The sequence below is a fragment of the Leptopilina heterotoma genome, unplaced genomic scaffold (assembly GCF_015476425.1).
Source record: "Leptopilina heterotoma isolate Lh14 unplaced genomic scaffold, ASM1547642v1 Lhet_134, whole genome shotgun sequence".
NCBI classification, from domain to species: domain Eukaryota; kingdom Metazoa; phylum Arthropoda; class Insecta; order Hymenoptera; family Figitidae; genus Leptopilina; species Leptopilina heterotoma.
This window is the reverse complement of record NW_025110853.1, coordinates 2,375,359-2,403,259: the sequence shown is the minus strand read 5'-3', so window position 1 is coordinate 2,403,259 and position 27,901 is coordinate 2,375,359. Positions and strand designations below refer to the sequence as shown.

Below are 27,901 nucleotides of genomic sequence, written 5' to 3'. Positions count from 1 at the left end.
TATTTAAAATACTTTCGTAAGAATCAAGAGATTCTTTTTCTTTTTTAAATATACTAGTAAACTTAAAGACAATTCCAATTTCGTATACATGTACACTTTTAATTAATTAACGTAATTAATTGTATGTATGTATAAATATTTCAAAAGTAGATAACATTTATAATTTCTTTTTTGTCTACAACAAATTTTTAATTTTTTTTTCAAATTTTGCTAATATTTACAAAATTGATCTAAGTTGTGATTAAATTTTTAAATAATTTTCTAATTCAATAGTTTTTAGTTTTTCAAACTTAAAATATTTTCTTTTATTCTTTAAGAAGTATTTAATATTTCTCAATTTTTTATTTTTTGGGAAATTGTAATTTTCAGTTAGTAATTTTTCCTAGATTGGTATACTAAAAATAAATTTCCACTAAAATATCTTTTCGTTTGGAATTTGTTTTTCAAAAAATCTTTGAAAATTTGAAATTTGTTTTTTAATTTGGAATTTTTCTAAAATTATAAATTAATTTGGTTGCTTCTTTCTTTTAAATTTGATTATTTAATAATTTAGTTAAAATTTTTAGAAACAACAGTATTCATTTAAATATTTCTAGCTGACTAGAAATTAACATTTGCTAGAATAAATTAACAAAAATAATTAACAGTTTGAAAATTAATTTCAAAAATACCTATTCTTTTTTGAAATTATTTTTCGGTAGCAATTATTATTTTTAAATTAGTTAATAATAAATTAGTTTTTTAAATATTGAACTTAGTGAAAAATTGAGAAAGAAAAATTTTTCTACTTCAAATATTGTACTTTTTTGACTATATATCTAACATCTTTTGTTCCCTTATTAAGAGTGACTTAAATATTCTTCTCCTTCCTCTTCTTTTTCTTAGTTAGAAAGATTCTATTCTGTCCGAGTCATTTACACTTGCGTAGGAGGCGGTACCCTGAAGTGGATTATTCCTAAGAAGAGGTGAAACAGAACTTGTAGCCTGTTCATTCTGACTTGTCTCTCCTCGTATTCTATCGAACTGCTCGAATCTTCTATATCTTCGGCGGGGCATCACATCTGCAAATAAAATTCGTCCAAAAAATTATAATTGCCTGACACACACCCCAAATTTCATTTATTCACATTTAATTAATAACAATTACCACCACAAGTTCAAGTGTCAGAAAAAAATCTAATTTAGCGACAAAAAACATATTAGTCACATCTACTTATAGCGAAATTTTCGTATCTCTGTAATAAATTAATTTTAAAAAATCAATATTATCAATAATAATATAAATAATAATTTACCTAGATTATTATTTTCACTATTATTTTTATTACAATTCTATTATTTACTATTTTACAAATTATTACACACACACACACACACAAATTAACAACAGTGCAATAATACAAATCACTAAAAAATATAATAAATAATATTTATAAAAATAATTCGGAATAAAATTTTGGAATCTGTTTCAAAGGAAACGAAATTTGGAAAAAAAGAAATAAAATTTGAAATTGTACAAATCGTTTATTCTATATAAAGAAAAAGATAAAATATAAACGCATAAAAATACAAAATCATATAAAAAAAAGAGGCGACAACATTCATGATATGTATATAATTATAAAAAAAGTGCATCCTATATAAAATTAATACTACGGACGGAGCAAATAATTCGTCAGTCTTGAATTAATATTGAAACAACAAAAAATATTGTTACATATATAATTATTTAGAAATTTCAAGAACGGTCTTTGGGCTATTTCAAAATTTCATTTTGAAAAACAAAACTCTTGAGCGCTTTTTTAAAAAAATAATCACGAAAAGAACGAAAAAAATTTCTTCCTATTAAATATTTTTTGTTCTTTTCGAACACTAACGGGTTTTTTTTTGTACATTAGCCAAAATTTTATAAATATTACAAATGATTTAAAAAAATAAGAAAAATTATCGTGCCTAAGTAATACTTGAGCGAAAATTAAAAAATTTTAATTTTCGCTCTTTTAATTAAGCATTAAACATTATAGCATATATAAGCGTAAATAATAAACTTATATGCAAAAAAAATTGTGCAGATTATATCACAGTTACCGTTCTTTGTGTTGGGCTTTTTTTTACAATTACGTATACAAAAAGTAAAAAAAAAATTACGTCGCTTTCGTGTAGTTCGCCTTTCAACAATTTCTGTATAAAAGTTAATAAATATTTTTCTTTCTGTAAAGCATTCAAGAAACAAATTTGTTTCATTTTTCGTTTCTTAATTTGTTTATAATTATAATTAAATTAAATTAAATTTATAGTTTGTTTTTATTTAATTCATAATCCGTTTTAATTTCTAGACGAGATTTGTTTGTTTTAAATAAATTTTATAATTATTAAAAAAATTATTATTATTAGTAAAAATTATTATTAAAAATAACATTTTTTGTAGAATAATGTTCAAAACATTCAATTTCCGTGAATGTGAAAATTTTTATTTTTATATTATTTATTTTATTTTTATATTATTTATTCTTAGTTTACTTTATTTACTATTAAATATAATTTAATTATTTAATATAAGAAGCTAACGATATATATCAATATTTTTCTTATATTTAATTTTGAAAAACTTTTAGTTTTATAATTTTTTTTAATCTACACATTTGTATAATTTCAATTTTCTAAAGTTTTTAATTTATACATTTTTATATTTTCAATTTCCTAATATTTTTAAAAATATTTTTATTTTATCAATTTTTAATAAATTTTAATTTAAACATTTTTCTAATATGGATTTTTAAATACCTGCATTTAATTTGTGCTTTTTTTAATTAAAAATTTGTAATTCATTTTCAAATTTCATTTTTTTTAAATATTTTTAATTTTAATTTTTGTTAAAACTTTTAATTTATAGGTACACTTCTAAATTTCAATTTCTTACCGCTCGACCGAAAGGGATAGTTCCAGTCAGGTAGCAGTGTGTGGCCCAGAGGCACTCACTGCTACCTGACTGATATTATCCCTTACAACCGCGCGCTCGGCGAGTTCTTCTTCCCATCCGCTCATTTATACATTTTTAAATTTCAAGTTTTTAATTATTTTTTTTATTATTAGAATTTTCCCGGAATTATTATTAATTAATTATTTATTAATTCATACCTATATTTTTAAATTTCATTTTTTTAAACATTTTTAAATAAATAAATAAATAAATTTTTAATTTATACATTTTTAAATTTCATTTTTTAAAACATTTTTTTATCTATACATTTTTAGATTTTAATTATTTTTAAATATTTTTAATTTATACATTTTTTAAAAATATTGTTATTTTAAACGTTTTTAAATTTTTAACAAAATTCTTTTTTTATAATTGTGTTAATTATTAATCTATGTTCTATAACATTTCAGTTTTATGTAATTTTATATTTTATGAAATTTGTCTTATTTCCTATAATTTCAATTTAATTGCAATTTCAATTTTAGTTAATTCTTAAATTTTAATGAATACTTCAATTTTAATTAATATTTTAATATTAATTAATATTTCAATTCTAATTTATGTATCAATTTATACGTAAATTTTTAATTTCATTAATATAAATAAGCCCTAATTTTTTAAAGTAATTTAATTACTTAGAAAATAATTTGTTTGAAACCCAAAACAATAAAACATTTTTTTTCTCTAAATAGCAAATATCTCGTCTAGAAAATACTGTAAGATGTACTTTTTGCAAAATTTATGTTCTTATACAAATAGAAAAAAAGAAACAAAATCTTCTTAATTTGAAGAAGAAAAAAAACTAGCAACTAGAAAAAAAATACGAAATGCAACAATTAAAAGAATAAAATATAAAAGGCACGAAATACAACAATCAAAAGTGGAAAATATGAAAAGAAAACAAAAAAATATATATATAAATAGAAAAATACGTAACAATTAAAGCAATAATTTGAATTTTCTAAAATTAACTTTTTAGCAGAAACTGTAATAGGCGAACAACGTGTATATTATGTTAATTAGACTCTTAATTAACAAAAGAAGCATTTTTTATGACTGTGATTATTTTTCTTTCTTAAAGAAAAAAATCGCCACGGAGTCTATTGATTGTAATCTAGAATACGAAAAGTGGGAACGGTAGTTGTGCTTGATTTGGGTTTGCTTACACGTTGATTCATGGAAGTTTCTTGTATGCTGTCCAGATTTCCTCTCGTGGCTTTCTTGTGATTGACCAGCTTCTCCCGATTCATTGGCGAGCCTAAAATCACCAATATTGCCACACCATGAACCTCACGTGTTTATTTTTTTAAAAATTTTAATGTTCATACAAAAATTCATTTATTTTGATTTGAATTCAATCAGACTCCGAAATTGGCAGAAAGAAAGAAATTAATTCATGATTATTCATGAATTCATTGAAAAATTATTCAAGGTAATTTTAATTCTTTTTTTCTATTTTTTTATCTTTTATATTACACTTTATTTCAAGGTTTCCATATTACGTATATCATTCATTGCTCTATGTGTATTTCAAGGATGAAAAAAACATTCTTAATACAATACATGCAAATTCTCCATTTAATACCTACTGAAGAAAAAAAATTACAATTGTTTTTGCCGCTAATTAAGTTTTTTCTCAAAATATTTATTCTGAATACTCAATAAAATGTTAAGGAATAAAATTTTCAAAATAACTGAAAAATGTATTTACTTTAATGTTGAAAATGACGGGAAAAATTGGTTTAAAAATATTTAAAATAAAGAAAATAATTTATCCATATACTAAATAAACAAATAAGCAATAAATAAACAATTCAAACAAACAAAATATGAAAAAATTAAATGACTGTAATTGAAACCTTTCGATAAAGTCTTATTGTTAATTAAGCATCATTAAAATATTGTTTTGATTGCGAAAGCGTGTTTTAAATTTGACAATAATTATAATAAACGATTGTGAAATTTCGTGACAGATTGATAATAATTTAATTAGAATTTTAAATTGACTCTTGAACGTGAGGCTTGTGATTTCAAAAACCCTCTACCCTGTTGAATCTAAATTTAATGATTAAAAAAATTTCCTACTTATTCTAAAATCGTTTTTTTGAAAAAAAAGAGAGAAAAAATTGTCGCCAAAGCTTACGATGAATTTTTATTATAAATCTACCCGAGAATTAGTGTTAAAATGTCATGCAAAGATTTCAATCAATTTTTATGGAAAACTATATTTTAATTGCAAAGTTCTTTGTATAAAATATCATTTTACTTAAAAATTGAAAATCAAACTTTTTTTCGTAATTAGAAGTAAAAATTTTTATTGCAAAAAGAATGAAAAATTATTTCTAATTCTCATCAGAATTTATTTAATTTTACCTCTAATGAGAAATTCTGCAAGAAGAAAAAATTGTGTTAAATGGAAAATTTTCGGAAAAAGAAGAGAAATTATTTTTTCTTACCGATATAACTGAGAAGGACAGGCAAAAATATAAGTCCATGTGCTGCTCCAAAGAGCACAATTCCTAAATACATTCTAAAGTAGAATACCTGAAAAATAATTTTCGTTAATTTTCCGTTTTTTCAATAATTGAAAAAAATCTACTTAATTTTTTTTTATTTTTTACTTTTTTTTTTACTCTAAATTTTCTCTAGAAAACTACCTTGAAAATTTGACTTTTGGCGAAACCTAAAACAATGATTCCACCGAATTTCGTCAGTGTAATTCCACTGAATACCGAACTTCCCATGTTCGTTAAAGCATCCGCCACCCTATCAACTCGTGTTGCTTTCACTGACACAGAGAAGGAATGCACTAAATGACTACAAAATTCTACGGCGATGCCAACCGCCTGAAAGAAACACAGAAACAAACATTCATTAATTACATTTTCTTCTGCAAAACGAACGATAAATTATAAATTTTGAAAATCAAATTAAAAAATAGAAGAAGAAAATACATTTTGTATAAATATAAAAATTTTGAAATTAATAATTGACCATAAATGTAAATAAATAAAAAATGAAACGAACAAAAAATAAAATAAATAAGATGTAAAACAAAATTTGTAGCATCAAGAAATAAATTATATTCTAAATAAAATAAAAAAAAAATGAAATAAACAAAAAATAAAACGAGTAAAATGTAAAATAAATAAAAAAGAAAAGAAAGAAAAAGGAAAAGACTTACCATAACTAAATTAACAAGCGACACTGCGTTAAGAGTAATGTGCCACCAGTACATAAGACCTCCGATATTAACAACAATCATTGTAATTGTAACAATGACAACAATTGAGGAAAATATATCGAGACCCATTAATAAAAATGTGACAATGAATATTGCTAGTAATGAAATACCAATACTTTTAATAGTATCAGGCCACATTGTCAAATATTGTTCATAAAACACATAGAATACACTGTATGGAAAAACTTCAACTCTCGTTGTTTCATTCCATTTTGCCAGATTATTGTTAAGCATATCCGTTATGTTTGCCGATATTTCACGTGCAGCTCTCATCGATTCATAATAATCGGACGATGTTTTTAATATTGAATGATAGGCCATAAAATATGAGGCGTCAACATTCGATCTATGTGTTTTTTCATTTGTATAATAATTAACCGCGTGTCCATAGGCAGCGTGTCCACCTTTTGCACAACTTGCGTCAGGATTGTCCTGCAGGAAGAATGAAATGTACTTTTCAAAATCGTTCGTTGTCGGTCGATTGTACATGTTCACTGATATATTGCAGGCTTTACATTCTGACGAGTAACCTATAAAAAAGAAATTTAGAATTTAGAAAAAAGAAAACAAATTAAAAAATTACAATTTGCAATTTATTAATTCAAATTTTCAATTAATAACTGTAATTTTAATTATCATTTTCGATTATTTATTTTTAAATAATTTTTTCTTAAATTTAATTGACATTTTTCATTTTGATAATAGAATTTAAATTAATATTTGCAAATTTTTGGTAAAAATGTGATCTTGAATTGTTATCAGGCAGCGGATTTAATTTAAGGCACTTTTTTGAGCCTTAAAGTCAATTTAATCAAAATAAAGATACAAAACTAGTCGATTATTTTATTCGTTGTTGAAAAAAAATTTCATTTTGTATTATCTTGATCTTTCACTGATTTCTAAATTAAATTAATCAGAACTTTAATTATTTTTTAAAAATATTTTTAAAGAATTTTTGAAAGATAATAGATTTTTCAATTATATATAATTGAAAAATTTTCAAATAATTAAAGTTGAGTAAAATTTTTTAAAAAGAACTAAATATTTTAAAAGAATTTTTGGGAAATTATTAAAAATAATATCATTGAAAAATTTCTAAATAATTTAAGGTGAGTAAAATTTTTTAAAAAGAATTGAATATTTTTAAAGAATTTTAATTAAAAATTTATAAAAATATATAATTCTACCAAATTAATTCAAAATTTCAATAACTTTTGCAAACTTTTAATAAGTATAAAAAATAAATTAAAAAAAAAATTTTATTTACTTTTTTATGATAATTGAATTGTGAAAAGCAATGATAAAAAAATTCTTAGAATTAGTTTATTCAAAATTTTTATAATGTAATTTGTAATATTCAAATAATAATCAACTCTTTGAAGAATTTTAATCAGAAATTTTGAAAATGATTATTTTCTTAAAAAAAATTTAATAATAATTCTAAAAAATTAGATTTTTAAAAAAATTGTAATGTAATTAAAGCGTTTTGTGCAGAAACCGCATAAGTCCATTTTTTTCGAAAATCACTTTTTTATTGAAAATTTATCTTTAAATGAAGCTTTTCAATCTGGTAAAATATTACATAAGTGACTAAACTCTAAACCCTTAAAAAAATAATTAAAATATCATTTTGTGCAGAAACAGCACAAGTCTATGATAAGTTTGATATTTATTTGTGATATTCTTGACGTATTTAAATAATTTATATTAAACAGTTTATATTATAAATAAAAACACTCATGGGAAGCAAAAAGTGACAGTGGTGACTGAATTATTTTAAAATTAGAAAATATTGAAAATTGGTTAAATTTATTCTTAAAACAATTTTATTATTTATAAAATGTTACTAAAAATTATCCAAATTTAATATTTTAAATAAATGTTATTAAATATTTCATAAAACTTTGATATTTCACTGGATTTAATAAATTTTCTGTGTTTTTCATTTGATTTTGTGCAGAAACAGCATATTAAGTCCAAATGTTAATGTATTTTTTAATTTTTTATATTAAGTAGATAATTAATTAATCATATTGATTTTTTTAACTTATAGGTTAGTAGAATATAATGCAAAAAGCCGAATTAAAAAAAATCTTAACATTTACGAGAAAAAGTTTTTATTGATTCCTGAACAATTTTGAATTATGGACTTATGCTGTTTCTGCACAAAACGCTTCAATTATTTTTTATAGATTTTTGAATATTCGGATATATATATATATGTAATTAACGAAGAATTTGACGGACAGTGAAAACAAAAGTTAGTCCAATTTCATAATTTCTTATTTTAAAAGAAAAAGCAGATGAAATGAATTTTAGAAACTTATAAGGAAAAAATTCTAAGAATTAAATTTTCAAAAAAGATTTTAATATAATGTTTTGAAGCTTATCTTCATTCATTTTCATTTGGAGATTTTTCATTAAAATGTTTAAGAATTCAAATATTTGGGTGATTCTCCAAAAAACCTCATTTTGCATGTAATCAAGATTTTCTAAATAATTATAATCATTTGGGAAAATACCAAGTCATATTTCCCTATTTTATCACTTTTTCTAAATGTTCTGCAAGAAAAAGTTGTAAAATTTTATTGTTTAATACATTTTTAAAATATTTTACCACCTCAAAATCGATTTTCTAACCTGTCATCTAAGTGCTTTTCATTTTTTCAATAGGTAAAACAATTATTTAAAACATGAAAATTGGTACTTTATTAATTTTTTCTAAAAGTTATGATATTTAAGAATAATTTTCAAAAATATAAATAAAATATGTCGTGTAGTTTTTTTAAATATAGAAAATGAAATTTGTCATGTAGTACCGCGTCATTCCTCTCACTCGTTTAATATTATCCAATATTTTTGCTGTGGGTAGAGATATTGCTTAATTATTGTGATCAATATTTAAATTAACATCTCTAATATTAATTTCTTAAGTTACTTTTTAAAAAATGTCATTATTTTGCGTTAAAAAAATTAAAATTGAGACATAAGCAGAGATTCACAACCTAAAGCGTTATTCCTCTCACCCCTAATAAAAACAATATTAATATATATAAATTGATCGCAAATTTTTTTCACATAAAGTTATCCTTTATAAACATGATAGGGCATTCTAAGCTGGAGGAAAATTATTTGTCAATTAAATAAAATTAAAAAATGTTGAAATCGTCATTCCTCTCACCCGTCATTCCTCTCACTTTTTTGAATAAAAATTAAAAATTGATATGATTGTCGGTTGTTTACAAACTGCCAGTGAAAAGTGAACCTAAAATGTATGAAAAATAATTTTTGACAATTGTTTAAAGAGATTTTTGATAACTGTAAATATTTCAAAATCTATAAAATTTATAGATAATATTAATAAATTATAATTTTTAAATAATTTTTTGTAAATAGAAAAATATATATAATAAAAAACGCCGGCGCCAAATTTTAACCTCTTAATTTTTTTTGAAAATTTTAATTTAAAATATATAGTTTAAAAGCTAAAAGTTAGCATGATCATGCTATAGAGGTGGTAGATTTTTGAAAGCTCAATATAACTGACTGCATTAATCCATAAATAATAATTTTTTTTCTTTTCTGTTTGTAACTCACAAAAAGGAGTATTTCGGGAGAATCACCCATTTACAGAATTTACAATTAAAATTTTTCAAAATTTGATTTTCAAAAATTTTAATGAAATATTTTGAAACAAATCAATTATTTTCAATAAAATTTTACAAAATTTCAATTACTTAAAACCTTTTTAGTTACATATTTCAAAAATTTAATTATCTTAACAAAATTATTGAAAATTAATTTTTGAATGATTTGACTACATTTATTTTTCACATTTTTATAAATATCGTAATAAGTTGCATTTTATTTTTTTTATATAAAAAAAGTGATATTTTATTGCAATATTTTGAAATTTTTTGTAAATAAGTCTGAAAAGTCCGAAAAATCATACTATCCGAGGCCTGAATCATAGTTTTTTAAATATAAAATTTGTTGTATACTTACTGCTATGTGGACAGAAGGATCCATTGGTTTTTGACATTTTGCAACAAGATGATAAAAGAGACCAATCGAAGTAATCGTCAAGCCATGATGAAGCAGGTTTTGCTATGTAACTTCTGCAAAATTAAATTATTTTGTTAAAATTGAAATATCTAAATACAATTTAATATTTTCCAAGTAGTTTAAAATAAAACTTAAATTAAATAATAAAATTAAATACTTGTATATTAAATTAAATTGAAATTTAAATAAAATGCATCAAATGAATTAATAAAAGAAAAATACTTACGTATTTGGCTGCTGAGAAGCGGTAAAAATTTGTGTCGTGACCGAATCTAGATTGCAATATTGACCGCTACAGACCAGATTTTGTGTTCTTGTGTCCGAATAATTTAAACCTCCTTTCACCACAAAGTACATTGGCGGCCCGATAGACAAGTAATTGTTAAGATACTAATAAATCAGAAAATTAAATTAAATTATTAAAATAGAAATTACATACAATGAATAACAAAGATGAATAAATTATTTATTACTTATTAATGAACTATTAATTAAAATAAAAATACTTTTTTTGCATTTATACTACGTTACATACCTTGAAATATTTAAGTACAAAACTGTCTTCTGGCATCGAGAGTTCCTGATCTAATCCAATTTCAATGTGCGGCACCATAGCAACACTGGTACAGAGCCAACCGAAGAAAACAATCATAACACTAGCTCGCACCCATTTTTTCATTAAAAGTGGAACGTAAGCGACTTTGAAAATTTTGTACAGTAATCCATCGACCACTTCCTCGCCACTGTCTTTTTTCGACCCGCGAATAAAGCAGCAAACGTCTAATCTGTTGTTCTACAAATGGAAAAGTATTTATTTCATTGGCATTCATTCACTTGAAATTAAATAAAAATTAGAAAATAAAAATAATTAAAATGTAAAATAATCCTCTATTTGGTCTTCGAGACTGCAGCATTTATTTAATAAGATAAATAGAATTTAAACTATAAAATATAGAATAAAAATAACTAAAAAGTAAAATAAAACGAATTTGAATTTAATCGTGTAAAAAAATAATAAAAATTTATAAAGATTAGTAAATTGACGGAAACTTACAGTTTGGCGGAACGTGTCCAGCGTCAAGAGACTGACGAAGCAAGTGATTTGAAGTAGAAAATCAACTAAAAGCGCCATTCCAGCATATAGAGCAAACGCCCTAACAGCCGGCATATCGGAAAGACTTCCTGTTAACAAAAAATTTAAAAATATAACACAAATAAATTATGAACCACTCAAAACAATAGGTAAATTATTATTGTTTTATAATAAATTTAAAACAATTTCGAAATTTTTGACATTCTCATAAAAAAAGTATTTCCTTAAAAAAAAATGTAATACATATTTCAAAAGAATGCAGAATACTGTAGAGAATAGAATAATTTGCAAATTTCAACAACAACAAAAAATTGCAAAATATTTTAAATAGAATAGAAAAAATAAAAAAGTACATAGATAATTTACCAAGGAAAAAGCAGCAACTTTCGGAGACACTTGTCAATAACATACTGGGTCCAACTTGACCAAGAGTTCGTCCAATATGTTCAGGTATCGATTCATTTGGTCTTCTTCCTTCCCTTTGATTTGTTTGCACTAGAATGAAAATATTATCAACACCAACAGCCAACACTAAAAATGGAATCACTTCGATGATAATTAATGTCGCTGGTACTCCGATAAATCCGAAAATTCCAACAGAACAAATCACTGATGCCAGGACAATTAAAACACCTCCCAAGCCGAGCGTAATTTTCGAATCGTACTGAAATTAAATTCAAAAAATTTAAAAAATTCTCTTTCGCTACTCATAATTGCAATAAATTTAATTTTTTAAAAATTGAAATCCAATGAAAAGAAGTGAAATTAAATTGAATTTCTTTTAATTAAATTCATTTTGATATTTAATTAATAAAAATAAAAATTTGAAAAAGAAACTCACCAAAAGATGACTGCAATTTCGAATTTGTCCCAAGGATACGGCAATGTAGGCGAACATGATTAGGTAGGAAACAAGAATTGTTAAAATATCGGACTGTGATTCACGATTTAATTCATCTTCAATCGAACGCTCGGAAGTAAATGCAATGTCCATGTACGCTGGCTTTTCCGTTTGTGTCCAATTTTTCATAAAACTAATGTACCTAAAAAATTTAAAATACATTCAAAATTCGGTTCGGGTTAATTTTTCTCTTTCTTTCATTATTTTGAATTTTGTTCGTTTCAACAAATTTTTCTTTTCGTCATTTATTTTCAAGTCAATTCGTTTCTAATTTTTATTAACTTGTAAATTTATTTTTTCTCCTTTTATTTTCAATTCAATTCATTTCAAATCTAGAAATTTCTAATTAAATCTAAAAATTTAATATTTTTCAACTTTTGATCAAATTCTCTAACTTTTCTGATTTAATAAAAAAAATTTTTTGTTTAGTTTTTCTTCCTAATTAATGAGCAAAAAGTTTTGAACGTTCAAATGAACGAAATATTTTTTATTAATAATATTTTCTTATATTACTTATTACAATTAACTTCAGATTCAAAATTTTCAAAAATTCACATATTAACTAATTAATTAAATTTTGTAAAAGTATTTTTAAATTGGGGAAAAATTGCGACAAAGCGAAATTTTGATATAAAAAATACTAAACTTTAAAAAAACTTATGTGAAATTTAGTATAATTATATCAAATATCAAGAATATTAATTAAATTCTAACATAACTTTAATAAATTTCACAAAACTTTTTTTAAAGTTTAGTATTTTCTATATCAAAATTTCGCTTTGTTGCACTTTTTCCCCAATTTGAAAATATTTTTACAAAATTTAATATATATTCTCTCTCCGTGAATAATAAAATACTGGAAAGAATTCAATTTTTTCCTAAATGTTAATTTTCCCGTAGCATTTTAAATAAAAAGTCACTATAGGTGTAAGGATTTTTCAAAAAAAAAATTTTTTTACTCTTGTTATTAACAATTGAAAATTTTGATTACTTTTTTTTAATCATTAATTTCAGAAAAACTTGATGACCGATTCCAATGATTCAACCGGTATTAGTTTTGTCTTGAATCCAATTTTCAAATAAAAAATTTCTTGTTTACACACGTAATACATTTATGCAATATCAAAAAATAATTATTTTAGCTACTTCTTAATGCGTGTTTTTTTCTCTTTGGAATATTGTTTAGAAAGGCTTAAAGAATATGTCCAATTTTTTTCAACTTGAAATTTCATGGATGAAGTGGTATTTTACAATTTTTTTGTTTATTAAAATTCAATATCTTTGAACAAAATAATTTTTAATTGAAATTTGGATTCAAGACAAAAATAATGCTAATTGAATCATTGAAATCGGTCAGTAGGTTTTTCTGAAATTAATTTTAAAAAAAAGTAATAAAAAATTTCAAATATATATTAATAACAAAAGTATACATTTTGTTTTGCAAAATCCTTTTACATAGTGATTTTATATTTAAATTGCTACAGGGAAAAATAAAAATTTTCAAGTTTTAGGTGGCACGTTCCAGAAATTCTTTCTCAACTGCGAACAGATTATCGAAACCTTTATTAATTTTTTGTTCCATTTCTCATTTTTCTTCAAATAATTAAAACTAAAAACTTACTTCTCCTCCCATTCCATGGCAGCTTGAAGTTTCGTTTTATTATGATAATTGTTGACAAGGAAAGTTAAAATAATCGCTGTCGCTTTCTCGTACGGTGGATCACGAAGATTTTCTCCCCTTTTAACAAAACCGCCGACGGCAATCGCCGGTTCCACTGGTCCACCATAAGGTGCCAAACAATTCAAATTGTACGGATTCCTGTAAAAAAACGTTTCAATAAATCCTTTTCAAGCTTTATTTTAATAAACTTATTCTATTTCATGAAGGAAATTTAATCACCCTTCGGTATAAATTTTTGTATAAATAATTATAATACAGAGTAAAAATGAATTTCCCCCCCCAAAAAAAGAAAACTTACTGTGTGCATTCCTTAAAGTGATCCAAATAATTAACAACAAATCCATTTTTATCCTCTGAAGTTTCATTAAATGTTTCCAAATCGTCCTGATAATATCCCCAGATACTTTGAATTGTACATTTTGAGACAGTGGTTGGTCCTGAATATGGACTTGTCAATGGCGCAAAACAAATATCGGCCAATGTTCGATTATCAGAAATGACAATATTCTTGATTCCTTCTTGTAGGTCGTAAACTTTTTTCAAAAAATCAGCATGAAATACAGGACCATAGGCTATTGGACCATTCGATGTATTATGCACGATCTAAACAAAAAATTGAGAATAAAATTCATTGTTTGCTCTTTTTTTGCTTCCTTTCTTCTTTAAATTGACACACGGAGAGAAATCTGTTAGGATTAATGCTCGAAACTTTTCATATACTTTTTCCATAGATTCTTTGATGCTAAAATCCTAACAGAGAGCCTATTTATTGCTCGAGTCCGCCTGAATATTAGGCGGAGTCGACTGATATTCAGGCGGACCTCTTATACTTTTCGCTAGTAAGTGCTTATGCTATATTCATAGCCTCTACTCTATGCATTATTCGCAACAGATTTCTCTCCGTGCATAAATTTGAAAAGAATTGAATTAGAAATGATTTTTACCGGTGGTAGTCCAATTGACGTGATGATAATTTGCTCGTTTCGATAAAAAGGCTCGAAATGACTGTCAAAAAATTCCCTTTCAACGCGAGACCTTGAATTTGGTGATGCCCATAATTCAACTGGATCGGTTGTCACTATTATGTATTTTATTCCGTGGCCCAAGGTCACGATAAAGATGAATCCCATAAAGAGAACAAGCCACGGACGTGACGCACAAGCTGAAAAATTATTCAATTCAATTATTCAATTTTTTTTTATTTCCTCTAAATTCCCGTTTTTCAAACTGTAGACCAAATAAAAAAGTTAATAACGATGACAAATACAAAATAATAAAAATAGATATTAAAAATTAAAAGTGTGGGGAATTAGATATGTAAAAACCCGGAAAGGGAATAATTAATGACAATAGAATAATAAAAATAAGTAAAATAAATAATAACAAAAATGTCAATAGAAAGAAATTGGTTTTGAATAATAATGAACATAATCAATAAAAATAGAAAAAGAATAAATTAAAATAAAACAATTTTTCTTCAAAAAAAAAAAAAAAAAAAAACTCACCGGTGCCCCAAGAGCAGAAAAATTCTTGCAAGAATTTGTCAGTTCCTGCACCGAGACGTTCCAAGAATGTTGACTGCTCATCTTCAAAAGTACTTGGTAAATCATCAGCAGATATGACACCTATAAAAATTATTTCACAGAATTAAATAAAATTAATGTCATGAATATCAACTGAAAAGCGACGACTACATAAAACACATAAAGCATTTTATTTACATTTATAAAAAAAATTAAAATTATAAAAATGGCAACATTTAGAAAAAAACAGAACAACTAACATTAATTGATGAAAACAAGTTTCAATAACGAGAACGAAGTGTGTATTTTTAATTATTATCACAGGAAACATTGAGAGTAGCACGTTTTTTTTCTAACGAACTAAAAATAAAAGAAAAATTCATTTTTAATTTAAATTTAAATAAACAATTTCTCATCATTTCTTTATATCGATTTTTTAGTAGAAAAAAAAGAAAAAAATTTAAATAATCTACAATTTTATGATAATAATAATTATCTTTTTTGTATTATTTAAATTTATTCTTTCGTGAATACATTTTGCAATATTATTATTATTAATATTAAAATCAATTAGAAATTAATATTACTATGTATTAATTATATAAATTTAAAAAATACAAAAAAGGTAATTTAAAAAATTATAATTTTACAATTTGCAACTGAATTTATTAATTAACTTCTTTTTTCTACTTTTTAAGTACGTCTAGTGTGAAAAAATATAAATAAATAATTCATAAAACAAAAATTAAGTACAGTGAGGAAAATTTATAAAATTTATAATTTTATAATAAACAAAAAATTCTTAATTTATTTCTCTTTCAATAAATAATTTTTTTCTGAAAAATAAATTTTGCAAGGAATTTTTGTTTTATTAGTTCGTCAAAAAATTAAAAAAAAACATAAGGAAAAAAAATATTTAAAAATTGCAATTATTGTTAATTACTAATCATTAAACATGAAAGTACATAGTTTAGGAAAAATCTATCGTACAATTGTTTGAAAACAAAATTAATGAGCAAAGTGAAAAATCACATATAATTAATTGCAATTCTTAATTTATGAGTCAAGTTACCAACATTGGTTGAACAAAAAAAAATTTGCTTAATAATCACTAACTATTAAACACTGACGTTAACAAGTCATGCATTATCCAGAAAATGCTAAAGATCAATTTGATTTGAAAGTAAAAATTTATTAAACAAATATAAAAGAAATATTTCATTTATTCTATTTGAATCACTTTTTCATCTTAAAAAACAAATTTTAGTAAAAAAGAAACAATAAAAATGAAGGAAAAATTATTTTTCTACAAACATTTTTTTTTATAATTAAATTAATTTACATTTCCATTTTAAATAAATTAAATTAAATTGTTTAAAATGAAAATAAAAAAATTAATTTTTAAAATAAAAAGGAAAAATTTCTTTCTGTAAATTTATAAATAAAGTAAGCCCTTAGAGCGTTTAAATAAATAAATAATTAAATATAATGTGAATTTTACGATGAAAATATAATTATTCAATTATTAAATTGAATATATAATTATTATACAAACTAAAGAATTTAGAAATTAAAAGAAGATATTCGTTGTTTTCGTCAGTACAAAGGAGAATGATTAAATTACGCACATATAATTTATAAATAAAAATAATTAACGATAAAAAAAGTGCATCTCCTAACTGAAAATATTCCGAATTGATATGCAAATGTTTCTCGAGCTTATCAGTTAAGACAAATAAGTCGTATTCATATCTGTGAATCATTCATTTCAAGGGGGTTAAAAAAATGTCTACTTCATAATTTTTATTAAATGAACTATGAATTAATATTCACTTTTAATCTAAAAGAATTAAATTTTTTCGCCTTACTACAGCATGATTTTTAAAATTTTTGTTTTAGGAATCGTTTTTTAGTTTTTTTTAAATAAATAATACATGCAATTTCATGGTTAATGCGAGGAAAACAAATTTTGACTATAATATTTCTTATCAGAGAAGATAATTTTTGACATGAGGAAAATTTTTCATTTTTGTTAGTGAAGATTAATTTGTTATTCTTTTGTTTGTTTTTTTTTTTTGAGTTTAGTAAGCGAGAGACATTATAATGTGTGTGTAGAAGAAAGAAGCGATAGAACATTCACGCATTGTGTTTGCTGGGAATAAAAAAAAATGACAGATCAGTGACATACTGGAACGTTTTGATTGTAGTGGACTGTCTTCTTGATCAGCTGCAAGAGCAATACGAGCACTATCTCCAGGATGATGAAGTCCAGCGGCTAGACGCCTACCCACTTGCCTTCCTACTTCTTCCCCTCGTGCAACTATACACATCACATTCCCATTCATTCACAATAAAACTCCAAAAAATTATATTTCCAATTTTCAATAAAAAATTCATTAATTACAGAGTACTATGTTATAAAAATAGTATTCTCAAAAAGCAAAATTTTATAGACATTATTGGGAAAAAAATTAATATTTTTTCAAATTTTCTCTTCTTTTTCAAAAGAGCTATTCGATTTTTGAAAAAAAATTCTTTCTTTCAAATTATTTAATTCAACATTCCATTAAATTATAAAAAGTAATTTAATTAAAAAATAAAATTTAATTTTTCAATTAGTTGAACTTATTTAAATTGTTTCTCTCCATTGTTTAATGAAATTCAATTTTTCTAGTGCTTGAAATTTAATATTCAAATTTAATTTGTTAAATAATTGAAATTCAATAATTAAATATTTCAACAAAATAAAATCGAAAATTGATTAAATTAAATTTGACAAATAATTGGATAATTAAATTTAATTTTTTAAATAACTAATTTTACTCAAATGAAATAAAAGTTTTCAAAAAATTGAATTTCATTTCATTGAATTAAATTTCTAATCATTTGAAACTTAATCAAATTGAATTTCTCAAATGCATAAAATTTTGCAAAATTAAAGTTGTCAGATATTTGAAATTTAATAATTAAATTTTTCAAAAAAAAACTTCAAATTTTATAAAATTAAAATTGCCAAATTAATTGAAATTAAGCAAATCATTGGAATTTTACAATAAATTGAATTAAGGTTTCCAAATATAATTCAGTAAAATTAAATTTTTCAAATAATTGAAATTTGATAATTAAATAACTAAATTTACTCAAATGAAACAACATTTTTCAAATAATTGAATTAGATTTCATTGAATTAAATGTCTAACCACTTGAAATTTAATCGAATTAAACTTGTCAAATCAATAAAAATGTAAAAATTAAACTGTATTTTTTAAATAATTCAATTAAATTAAGTTTTTTAAATATTTGAAATGAAAAAAAAATTTATAAATAGTCATCAAAATTTTAATAATGAAACTGAATTTTCAAATTATTGAATTAATTAAAATTGAATTTCTCAAATCCATAAAGTTTTGTAAAATTAAATTTGTCAGATATTTGAAATCTAATAATTAAATTTATAAAAAAAACTTGAAATTCGATAAAATTCAAATTGTCAAATAATTGAAATTTAATTAAATTAAATTCGACAAATAATTGGAATTTAGTAATGAAATTAATTTTGCCAAATAATTGAAATTTAATATTCAAATTAAATACTTGAAATTCAATTAAAATACAAATTTGTCAAATAATTAAAATTTAATTATGAAATTAAATTTGTAAAATTATTCAAATTCAACAATGAAATTAAGGTTTTTAAACTCTTGAAATTTAATTAAATTAAATTTGACAAATATGTAATTAAAATTTTCTAATTAAACTAAATTTTCGAAATACAATTACATTTCAATAATATTAAATTTGTCAAATAATTGAAATTTAATACAATTCGTTTTTCTAAATAATTGAAATCAAATGCAATTAAATTTAAAAATATTGAAATTCCAATGATTTTTAAAATATTCCAACAAAGAAAGTTAGAATAAAGAAACTATAAAATTGAAATTAATATAAAAAAAATCGTAAGATATAAAATCTATGAATCACAAATAAAAAGAGAAAAGATTATATAAATTCCCGAGTAAATTTTATTGAATACAAAGAATAAAAATATTAAAGAAATAAATTATATTGGATAAAAATTAAATTGGAGAAAACTAAATAGAAAAAATTAAATAGAAGAAATTAATGAGAAAACGAGAAATAAAAAAAATTAAACAGAAAAAAATTTGAATAGAAATTTTCAAGAAGTAAATTTTGTTAGAGAGAAAAATTAAGAAAATAAAAAAAAGAACAAACCACAACCAAAAGATGGTTTTTTTGTTGTTGCAAAATTTCCACCACCTTCCATTCTTTTTCATATATAAATAATTGTTAATTACATTCTCAATCCCTTAACCACGCTAAAGTAGGCGGTATTATTCATTTATTTCAATGACTGACATTTAATTCTAATTGAATGAATCACGCTAATTATAATCGAGTTCACAGGGTGAAAATAAATATATATATGTGTCTATAGAGCTGAAAGAAAAAGTTTGTCATAAAATTTTGTTATCAACATTTGAAGGGATGTAAAACACGACTAATTATTCATTGCTTTCAAATTTTCAATACAAAATTAATATTTTTTTGAAAAAAGGAGAAATTAGTATAAGAATTAATCAATTTTCTGGTTGAATAAAAAAAAGGGAAAAATATAGAAACTACAAAAGATGGATTAATATTTCATTTTAAGTGACAATTTACTAGATGATGTAATAATTCGCAGTATTTATTTGGAATTGCGTGACTTAAGTAATTGACGACTTTTCCAATATTGACGTCGAGAGCGAAAGATGCGAATTATATTTTAATCACCGATTATCAAGATTTTTTGAAATTATTATATTATGTTGATTGCTTCCTCATGCAGGAAGCATTTTTCATTTCTAGTTATTTGTTTCAACTAGTCTTTCATTTTGGTTATTCTTTGCTTTTTTACTTCTTGAAACTATTTTCAATAGCTTTACATTGTATCTTGTGTATTTTTTGCTTTTTTTATTCTTTTAAATAGTTTTATTTCTACTTTTATCTGTTATTTAACTAATCCAGAGTTTTTTTTTGCTTTTTTACTTTTTACTAGTTTACCAATTTACTTTTAAACAAGTTTTGACTGTTATTTTTTTTAACTTTTTACAATTTTGCTTTTTCGAAACTAGTTTTTTTTATTATAATGCGATTAATTATAAAAAATGTATTATTTTTCTTCTTTTATTAAATATTTTATTTTTCTGGTAAAATCTATTGAAGAAAATTTTTGAAAATTTGTATTCAATTTTAAAGATTGAAAATTTTTGTTCGAGATAATGAAGGAGATAAAGAGTTTTTTTTAAATGACAGAGCAAAAAATATGTGAAATCGGGAACTAAAAGTTAATGTATCATTTCTGCGAGTATTTTTTTCTCTTTCCATTATCTTTTAAACGTGAACTTGGAAATCTTGGTTTATAATGAACGATTAGTGATGATCTCTTGAACCGCGAGGTATTCAATCAAGTTTCATATTATATAAGCAATGACTTACCAATTTGCTTCCTGTTACTAAAGCAGATGATCGAGAGTAGAAAAAGAGTTGATCCAGAGATGAAAATAATTATCATAATTACTCCATAGCCATCGAAACCGGCTAAAGTGAATGGCTTTGCTCTTGGTGGGGGCGGAGGTGGCACTGGGCAACTTGCCTCGCAGTCCACGCAACTGCACGCTGGCGATTTTGACTGAAAACAAATTTACGTCTCCAAACTATTTTTAAATGAATTTAAAAAATTTATTGCAATTAAAACCCAATTTAATTATATTTGCGATTAAAATTATAAAAATATTTCAATTTCAATTAAATTAAAATATGTTATCAAATAAAATTTGCTTTTCCATACCAAAGCAAATAATCGAAAAGTAGAAAAAATATTTTCAATTGAATTGAAAAATTTTAAATATTTATTACAATTAAAAGTAAATTAAATTATATTTACAACTGCAATTAGAAATACATTTCAATTAAAATGAAATTAAAACGTATTTTCGATTAAAATGAATTTAAAATATATTTTCGATTAAAAGGAAATTAAAATATACTTTCAAATAAAATTTGTTTCCAGCTACGAAAGCAAATAATCGAGAGTAAAACAAGTATTTTAGAATGCATTTAAAATATTTATTAGAATTAAAATTAAATTATATTTGTGATTGCAATTGTAAATATATTTCAATTAAAATTAAATTGAAATATTTGCGATTAAAATGAAATTAAAATATATTTTAAATTAAAAGTAAATTAAAATATATTTACTATTAAAAGTAAAAATCTACTTAAATTAAAAGTAAATTGAAATATATTTATTTAATATATTTTAGAGTAAAATTCAAAATATATTTTTTCCATATATTTTCGAGTGAAATTAAAAATATATTTAAAAAATGTATTGCTAAAAAAAAAAAAAAAAAAAAAAAAAAAAAATAAAAAAAAATAAAAATAAAAATAAAAATAAAAATAAAAAAAAAATAAAAAATGTATATATACATACTATATATACACACTTTTATTGTTTAAAAATAAAATGTATTGCTGAAATTAAAAATCATAAAAATATATTTTAATTCATATTCGATTTGAATTTAAAATATATTTTTATTCATTTTCGGTTGAAATTTAAAGTATAGGGTAAGTGCAGGTATAGTCGGACAGTACTAGTAGTCGGACACTTTCGTGTTTTTTGGCAAATAAATAATAATGCATTGTGATAATTACTTTAAAAAATATACTGGACGAATGTGTAAAGTTTATATTTTATGAAATTAGTGTTATTTAAAAAAATAATTAAACAAAAAATATTTTATTTAATATTTTAAAAATCATGGTGTCCGACTATAGATACAACCATTTTCGAGTAGCGCAATGAGTAGCACAAAGTTTTGTTGATAATTAATCATAAATATTAAAACTTATAGGATTTAAACATTATATAAATAACTTTTAATTTGCTTTAATTCCATTTTCCAGCAGATAGCAATTAAAAAATTATCTGTTTTACTTTATAAATCCAAAATATCTGACAGATGTCCGACTATAGAAAAAAGGGAAAAAAGTGTCCGACTACTAAAGCATTCGGAATTTTTCATTAAAATGTTTATATTTTATTAAATACTCAAGTATTTGTAACAAATTTACATGATTTTTAATCCTGAAGAACTCCTTTAATTGATAATGTGCTTATAAACACAGTAGATATTTGTTCTTTCAAGAAAAAAAGCATAATATAAAATCGTATCCTTAAGTGTCCGACTACTAGTGCATTTACCCTATGTTAATTAATTTTCGATTCAAATTAAAAATATATTTTAATTCATTTTCGAATAAAATAAAAAATTTATTTAGTCTAGATTAAGATTATATTTAATATTGAGTGAAAATTTGACTATTATTGAATAAAATTTAATTCTAAAAAGTTGAATCGATATTAAAAAGAATGTTAGTTTTTTTAAAGAAATTATTTCCTCACATCCAGAGGTTGACTGCACGGCGTAACTTTGGGATCCATTGGTTCAAAACCATCCTCATTGTGATCGACTGTCTTGTAGGTGATTTGAAAAGGCACATAAATATTTGACGCATCACCCAAAAAATCAAACCATCTCTTTGCGCTGCATCTACTTGCACCCCAATCTCCACACATCATGTCCAATGCTAATTGTCCGGTGCTTGGCACCGAGACTTTATTACATGAGTTGAACGTGCCATTAATGTATTTGTTTGTTATATAAACTTCTATTCCATTTATGTAGGAAGTATCTGAAAAAAGAATAAATAAGAATCGAATTTCGTTAGTCTCGCTCTACTTTCACATCGATTTTCAATATATTCATTTTTCAAACAATTATTCACAATTGAAAACACATATTATTATTACTACTTTCTCGTAGTTACTTGGATTTTATCTTTATATTTTATTTTTATTTTTATCACTTTTTTTTAACTCACTGTTTTTGTTTTTCAATATTTCGGTAACGTTGATAAACGTTGATTGCTGTGGACTGCATGTGAATTCACAAAAATGTTTCACTAAATTATCAAGACAACTGGGACATCGTTGGAGAAAATTTGCCGCTAAATTAATATTATTATCCAATGTTTTTAATTGATTTGTATCGCAACATGTTTTTACTTCATTTTGCATCATGTGCGGACAATGTTTCCTCAAAAGATTTTGTCCCTCTTGATCCAGCGGTTGTGCTGGACCTGTATTTGGGCAATTTTGTTTACGATGAAAATCATCGAGATTACATTCGCCATACCAAATACAGTGGCCTTCATTCTGCGCCTTCACCTAAAATAACAAAAGAATAATTTTATTAATAACAATGACAGAATAATCTAGTTTCCTACCTATAGGAAAAATATATTTCCAATTTAGCATAAACACAATTTTAATTCTACTATAAGAAACAATTTTTATTTTACAATAAAAAAAAAGAATTTCAATTTTTCCACATAATAATTTTCTAAAAATTTCCTACAAAAAAAATAATATATCATCAAAAACAAATATAAATAATATATAATTTAAATATTAGAATATCAATACAATAATCAATATAATAATATAAGTAAATGTAAATAAGAAAGAAATAAACAATTGATTTCTAAAGTTGAAAAAATTATTTCAAGTCAGAATTTAAAAAACCTACCAAATAAAAAATTTAAAGGATTTAAATTAAAAATTTCTGAATGCAGAAAATGAATTTTAGGAAAAATTTTCCACTAAAATTTCTTAAGGTCAATCTCTCATTTCTTTTTCGATGAAGCTATTTTTATAAACTGGAGGAATGCAACGTGTTGCAAAAACACTTTTGAAATTGACACCCTGGGATTTGTAATTTTTATTAATATAGAAATAATTTCTTTTCTCTCTTTTATTTCCTTCCAAGACAATTTGAACAGAATTAAAAATAATTATTATAATTATATATTGTTTAATCAGTACTTGTTATCTTTGATTGAATATCAATTTAACGTTTCATTTATATTCAGAAATCATCCACAAGGTTATAGAGTTCAATCAATGTAAATAATAGAAATAAAAACTTCATATTCGCAATTTAATATAATTTTCATTTTAAAATATTCAGTCTGTAAACTTTTTTTTCTTTTTCTTTCAAAATAATAACTAAGTAAAATACTTAAAATACCATTTTCTGATATGTCACTACAGATAAATGGATATTTTACTTACAAAAATAAAAGCAATTTTTTTAATAAATAAACAGTCAGAAAAAGAAATTTATTTTAAAAGTTATAATGGATAGTAATAAATATTGTAGTTGTTTTTTTAAATATAAAATTTTATTGTAAACATTTGGAAAAAAAATTATTTCAAATCTTACTTCTTTGTTTTTATAAGAATTGTTTAGCTATTTAAAACGAATTAAAATTGACGTTTGAGACAATGAATATTTAACATTGCCAACTTATCGAGTTAGATTATTCAGGAAGGGTGTGAAAGGCATATAAAAAAAGTTAGAAATTCTATTAAATCTTTTCATATGATAAGAATGTTTGAATCGATCAGACACCTGCGCCCTGGAATTTAAAAGAAAAATGACTAATGAGATCTAAATATGTGACTAATAAACAAACAAGATAATATTTATCTTGTATTATAAAACGTCTCACTTTAGGATGACAATAAAGTTTCTTTTCACAAAATCAATAAAAGAAAACACGAATAAAAATACTATTCTCGTTGTTTTTATATATTAAGAATTAAGAATTTTCTCTAAACGAGAGAAAAAATTATACAAATCTAAAATATCTTAGTTGCAAACTTAATGACAAATAATTATATTTCTTAATTGTATCTAAGGAAGCCTTCACAAGGGCATATAATTAAATTTAATAAGCCGACTGTCAATTTAGATAAGTCCTCAGACGTTACAAGCATCTGACGTCATTCCAAATTTTTTTTCTATACTTCTCAGAAATCAACAAAACGAACATTTTCAGGGGTGGGGCATTTTAAAGTTAAAACACAAGAAGAATTTTGCAATTCTCTGCACGAGTTTGTATTGTAATGAAAATATCACTTACCGTTGTTGCAATCACAAATAAGAGGAAAAAAACTAAATGCGACACGGCCATCATCGAAATAGTTCGTCGAAATATGATCGCGACCATCGCGATCAAACCTCGCACACACACCTAATTTATACTTTTTACTACGAGAATTCCAGCTTGATGCGCCACACACTACCCGTTCGTTGTGATATCAACGATTCCACCTTCCACGATATAATGTGCTGCCAGTCTATTGAATTATCGGTGCCGGAAAGCCACCACTTTATGTTTCACAACCTTCTCGTTCTCCAAGTGATGTATGACTAATGTAAATTGTAAATGTTGTAAATGTATATACAAATTGTGCAAAGTAGTTTGCAACCTTGTTACTTGTCAAGTGTGTGGTGTCGCATTCAGGATCGTAATCCAAACTTTCTCCCTTCGACTTTTTTTTCAGATTTCTATTTTTTTCAATAATAAACACTTCAATTTTTTTATATTTGAAATAGTTTCTTTTGTTTTGAATTTTTATCTATTATTTACTTTATTTATTTTGTTCGTTTTATTAATAATATTCTTTATACAAATGATACAAACATTGAAATAAAACATTAGGCGCCAATGATTTATTCTCCGCTACTGAGCTTGGATGACAGGTGTTCGGAAATTTCCGCCAATTTTCGTAAAAGGAAAGGTTACCACGAAAAAATCCAAGAAACGTTTTTTTATTTCCTATTTCGACCTTGTTTTCGGGTTCATTACAAAATTAATTATTCCTTGAATTCTTCCTTGATTGTTTATAAATAGATTTAGGAAATTTTATTTATAAATAGTTTAAAAATACGAAATTGTTTTCTATTTGACTATATATAGAAAATATACTTTTTAATAATTATTTCTTAGAATTCTACAAAAAAGTTTTTGTGAATTGTGTGAAAAAATATTATTTGAATTATTTTTTGAAATTTTTGAAATTTTGAAAAAATCAGAGGGATGAACGAATTTGTGATTGGTTGAAAGATATATACCCATGCGCAGTTGATAGCGCATTATTTAAAAATGTTTGAAATGTTTTCCTTTCTCGTTGTTTTGTAAAATATTTATCTATTTTCAGTGCATAGAGGGGGTGATTTTTGTTATTAATAATAATACTCTCGTGTTTAATAATTAACTTTTTAAAAATTATACTTTAAATTTCGCGCGAAAAGTGATAAATGAAATTTTATTTCCCAACCCTGATAATATACATATTGACAATCGAAAGTTAGGTTATGGCAACTGTCATTGTTGTCGCAGATAAACAATTAATTAACAAACAAGAACGTCTTTTGACAGTCATTATTTTATCTTTATTAAAGAAACATCTGTTTTTTATATAATTAAACATGAAAGAGGTTAACGAAGCAATTGGCATGACAGAACTTCCAGGTATTTATCGTTAATCACTATTTGTTATTATTTTTTACCAAATGATTTAATTTTTTCTTTCATAATAAAATGCAATTTTTTAAATTATTATTAAATATCAACAATTTTAACATTATAAATAGAAATTGTAAAATTATTCTTTATTTCATGAAGTACTAGAAATGGTTCATTTTAACTGACATCTATTTTTTTTTTTCTGCTACAAGAGTGTTAATTGACTGTGTTAATTAATTATCAGTATTTTGATACTAATAAATGTATAAATATAATGAGGTCAGGATCTCGTTTAATTTCGAATATCAAAACAATTTAATACTGAATTTTAAAAAATTGTCATATTTAAATTGATTATTTCTAAAGTAGAATTAATAAAGATTTAAAAAATGAATTTAAAAATTTTTTTCAGCTGTGGTTGGCGCTTTATTAGAGGTTTTATTAAATGACAAAAATGAAAGTGTCGAACAATCTGTCACAGAATCAATTCGACAATTATCTGATGAATATCCTGCGGTTGTTATTCAGGCAGCTGTTTATTTTTGGGAACTTCATAGAAAGGTATAAAAAAAACTATTCGATTATTTTAATAAATTAGAAACAAAAATTATTAAAAAAAAGACTACAAAATTATTTTTGGAAAATAATTCTTTTAATTTTTCTAATATTAAAAATTACAATTAAGAAAATTTGAAATTGATGTATTTTTTATATTAAAAATTTGGAATAAAATTATTTTTATCTGAAATATTTCAGATGTCTTCAGATCAAACGATTTCCTTATTAAAAATAATGACTGAAAGTTTGAAAGATACAGAATTTTTAGACGATGAATCAGCATCAAAAGTTGCTAAATTAGCCCTTGATGAATTGCATGGAGATATGGAAGAACAAGCCTCACAATTACTGGTTGCATTGAGTAGAGCATATTGTAAACAAGCAATGAGTGATGTAATAGCCAGG

General features: G+C 23.5%; 2 protein-coding genes across 5 annotated transcripts in view; one reads left to right on the top strand and one right to left on the bottom strand.

Annotated features, from left to right (window-relative positions):
• The window catches only part of LOC122513119 (maestro heat-like repeat-containing protein family member 1), a 48,527-nt gene that overhangs the window by 6,888 nt on the left and 13,738 nt on the right, over positions 1 to 27,901 (top strand). Inside the window, exons 2-4 of the mRNA XM_043629383.1 lie at positions 26,781 to 26,944; positions 27,351 to 27,499; positions 27,695 to 27,900. Coding sequence (XP_043485318.1) covers positions 26,902 to 26,944; positions 27,351 to 27,499; positions 27,695 to 27,900 — 398 coding nt within the window. The 5' untranslated portion in view covers positions 26,781 to 26,901. The remainder of the gene's footprint in view (positions 1 to 26,780; positions 26,945 to 27,350; positions 27,500 to 27,694; position 27,901) is intronic.
• LOC122513121 (NPC intracellular cholesterol transporter 1) lies at positions 292 to 25,908 on the bottom strand. Of its 4 annotated transcripts, XM_043629391.1 has the most exons (20): positions 25,550 to 25,908; positions 23,444 to 23,789; positions 22,965 to 23,254; positions 20,990 to 21,182; positions 17,676 to 17,807; positions 15,470 to 15,589; positions 14,909 to 15,126; positions 14,263 to 14,567; positions 13,905 to 14,102; positions 12,224 to 12,425; positions 11,749 to 12,046; positions 11,344 to 11,471; positions 10,825 to 11,082; positions 10,516 to 10,679; positions 10,230 to 10,342; positions 6,165 to 6,754; positions 5,638 to 5,826; positions 5,437 to 5,524; positions 4,147 to 4,238; positions 923 to 1,061 (listed from the first exon to the last, which is right to left on the bottom strand). In XM_043629391.1, exons 1-20 carry the CDS (start codon positions 25,634 to 25,636, stop codon positions 1,056 to 1,058), a joined length of 4,017 nt encoding a protein of 1,338 aa, XP_043485326.1. In that variant the 5' UTR covers positions 25,637 to 25,908; the 3' UTR covers positions 923 to 1,055. The 4 variants fall into 4 exon arrangements, with proteins under 4 accessions (XP_043485323.1, XP_043485327.1, XP_043485326.1 ...); XM_043629388.1 differs by lacking the exon at positions 4,147 to 4,238 and having other exon boundaries at positions 292 to 1,061; XM_043629389.1 differs by lacking the exon at positions 923 to 1,061 and having other exon boundaries at positions 3,818 to 4,238.

Coding starts and splice junctions, on each gene's coding strand:
- LOC122513121 (XM_043629388.1), bottom strand. CDS start 25,636: ATGGTCGCGATCATATTTCGACGAACTATTTCGATGATGGCCGTGTCG. Junction 11,083..11,343: donor TGGACACGTTCCGCCAAACT/GTAAGTTTCCGT, acceptor TTCCATTTGTAG/AACAACAGATTAGACGTTTG. Junction 5,827..6,164: donor CGCTTGTTAATTTAGTTATG/GTAAGTCTTTTC, acceptor TGTTTCTTTCAG/GCGGTTGGCATCGCCGTAGA.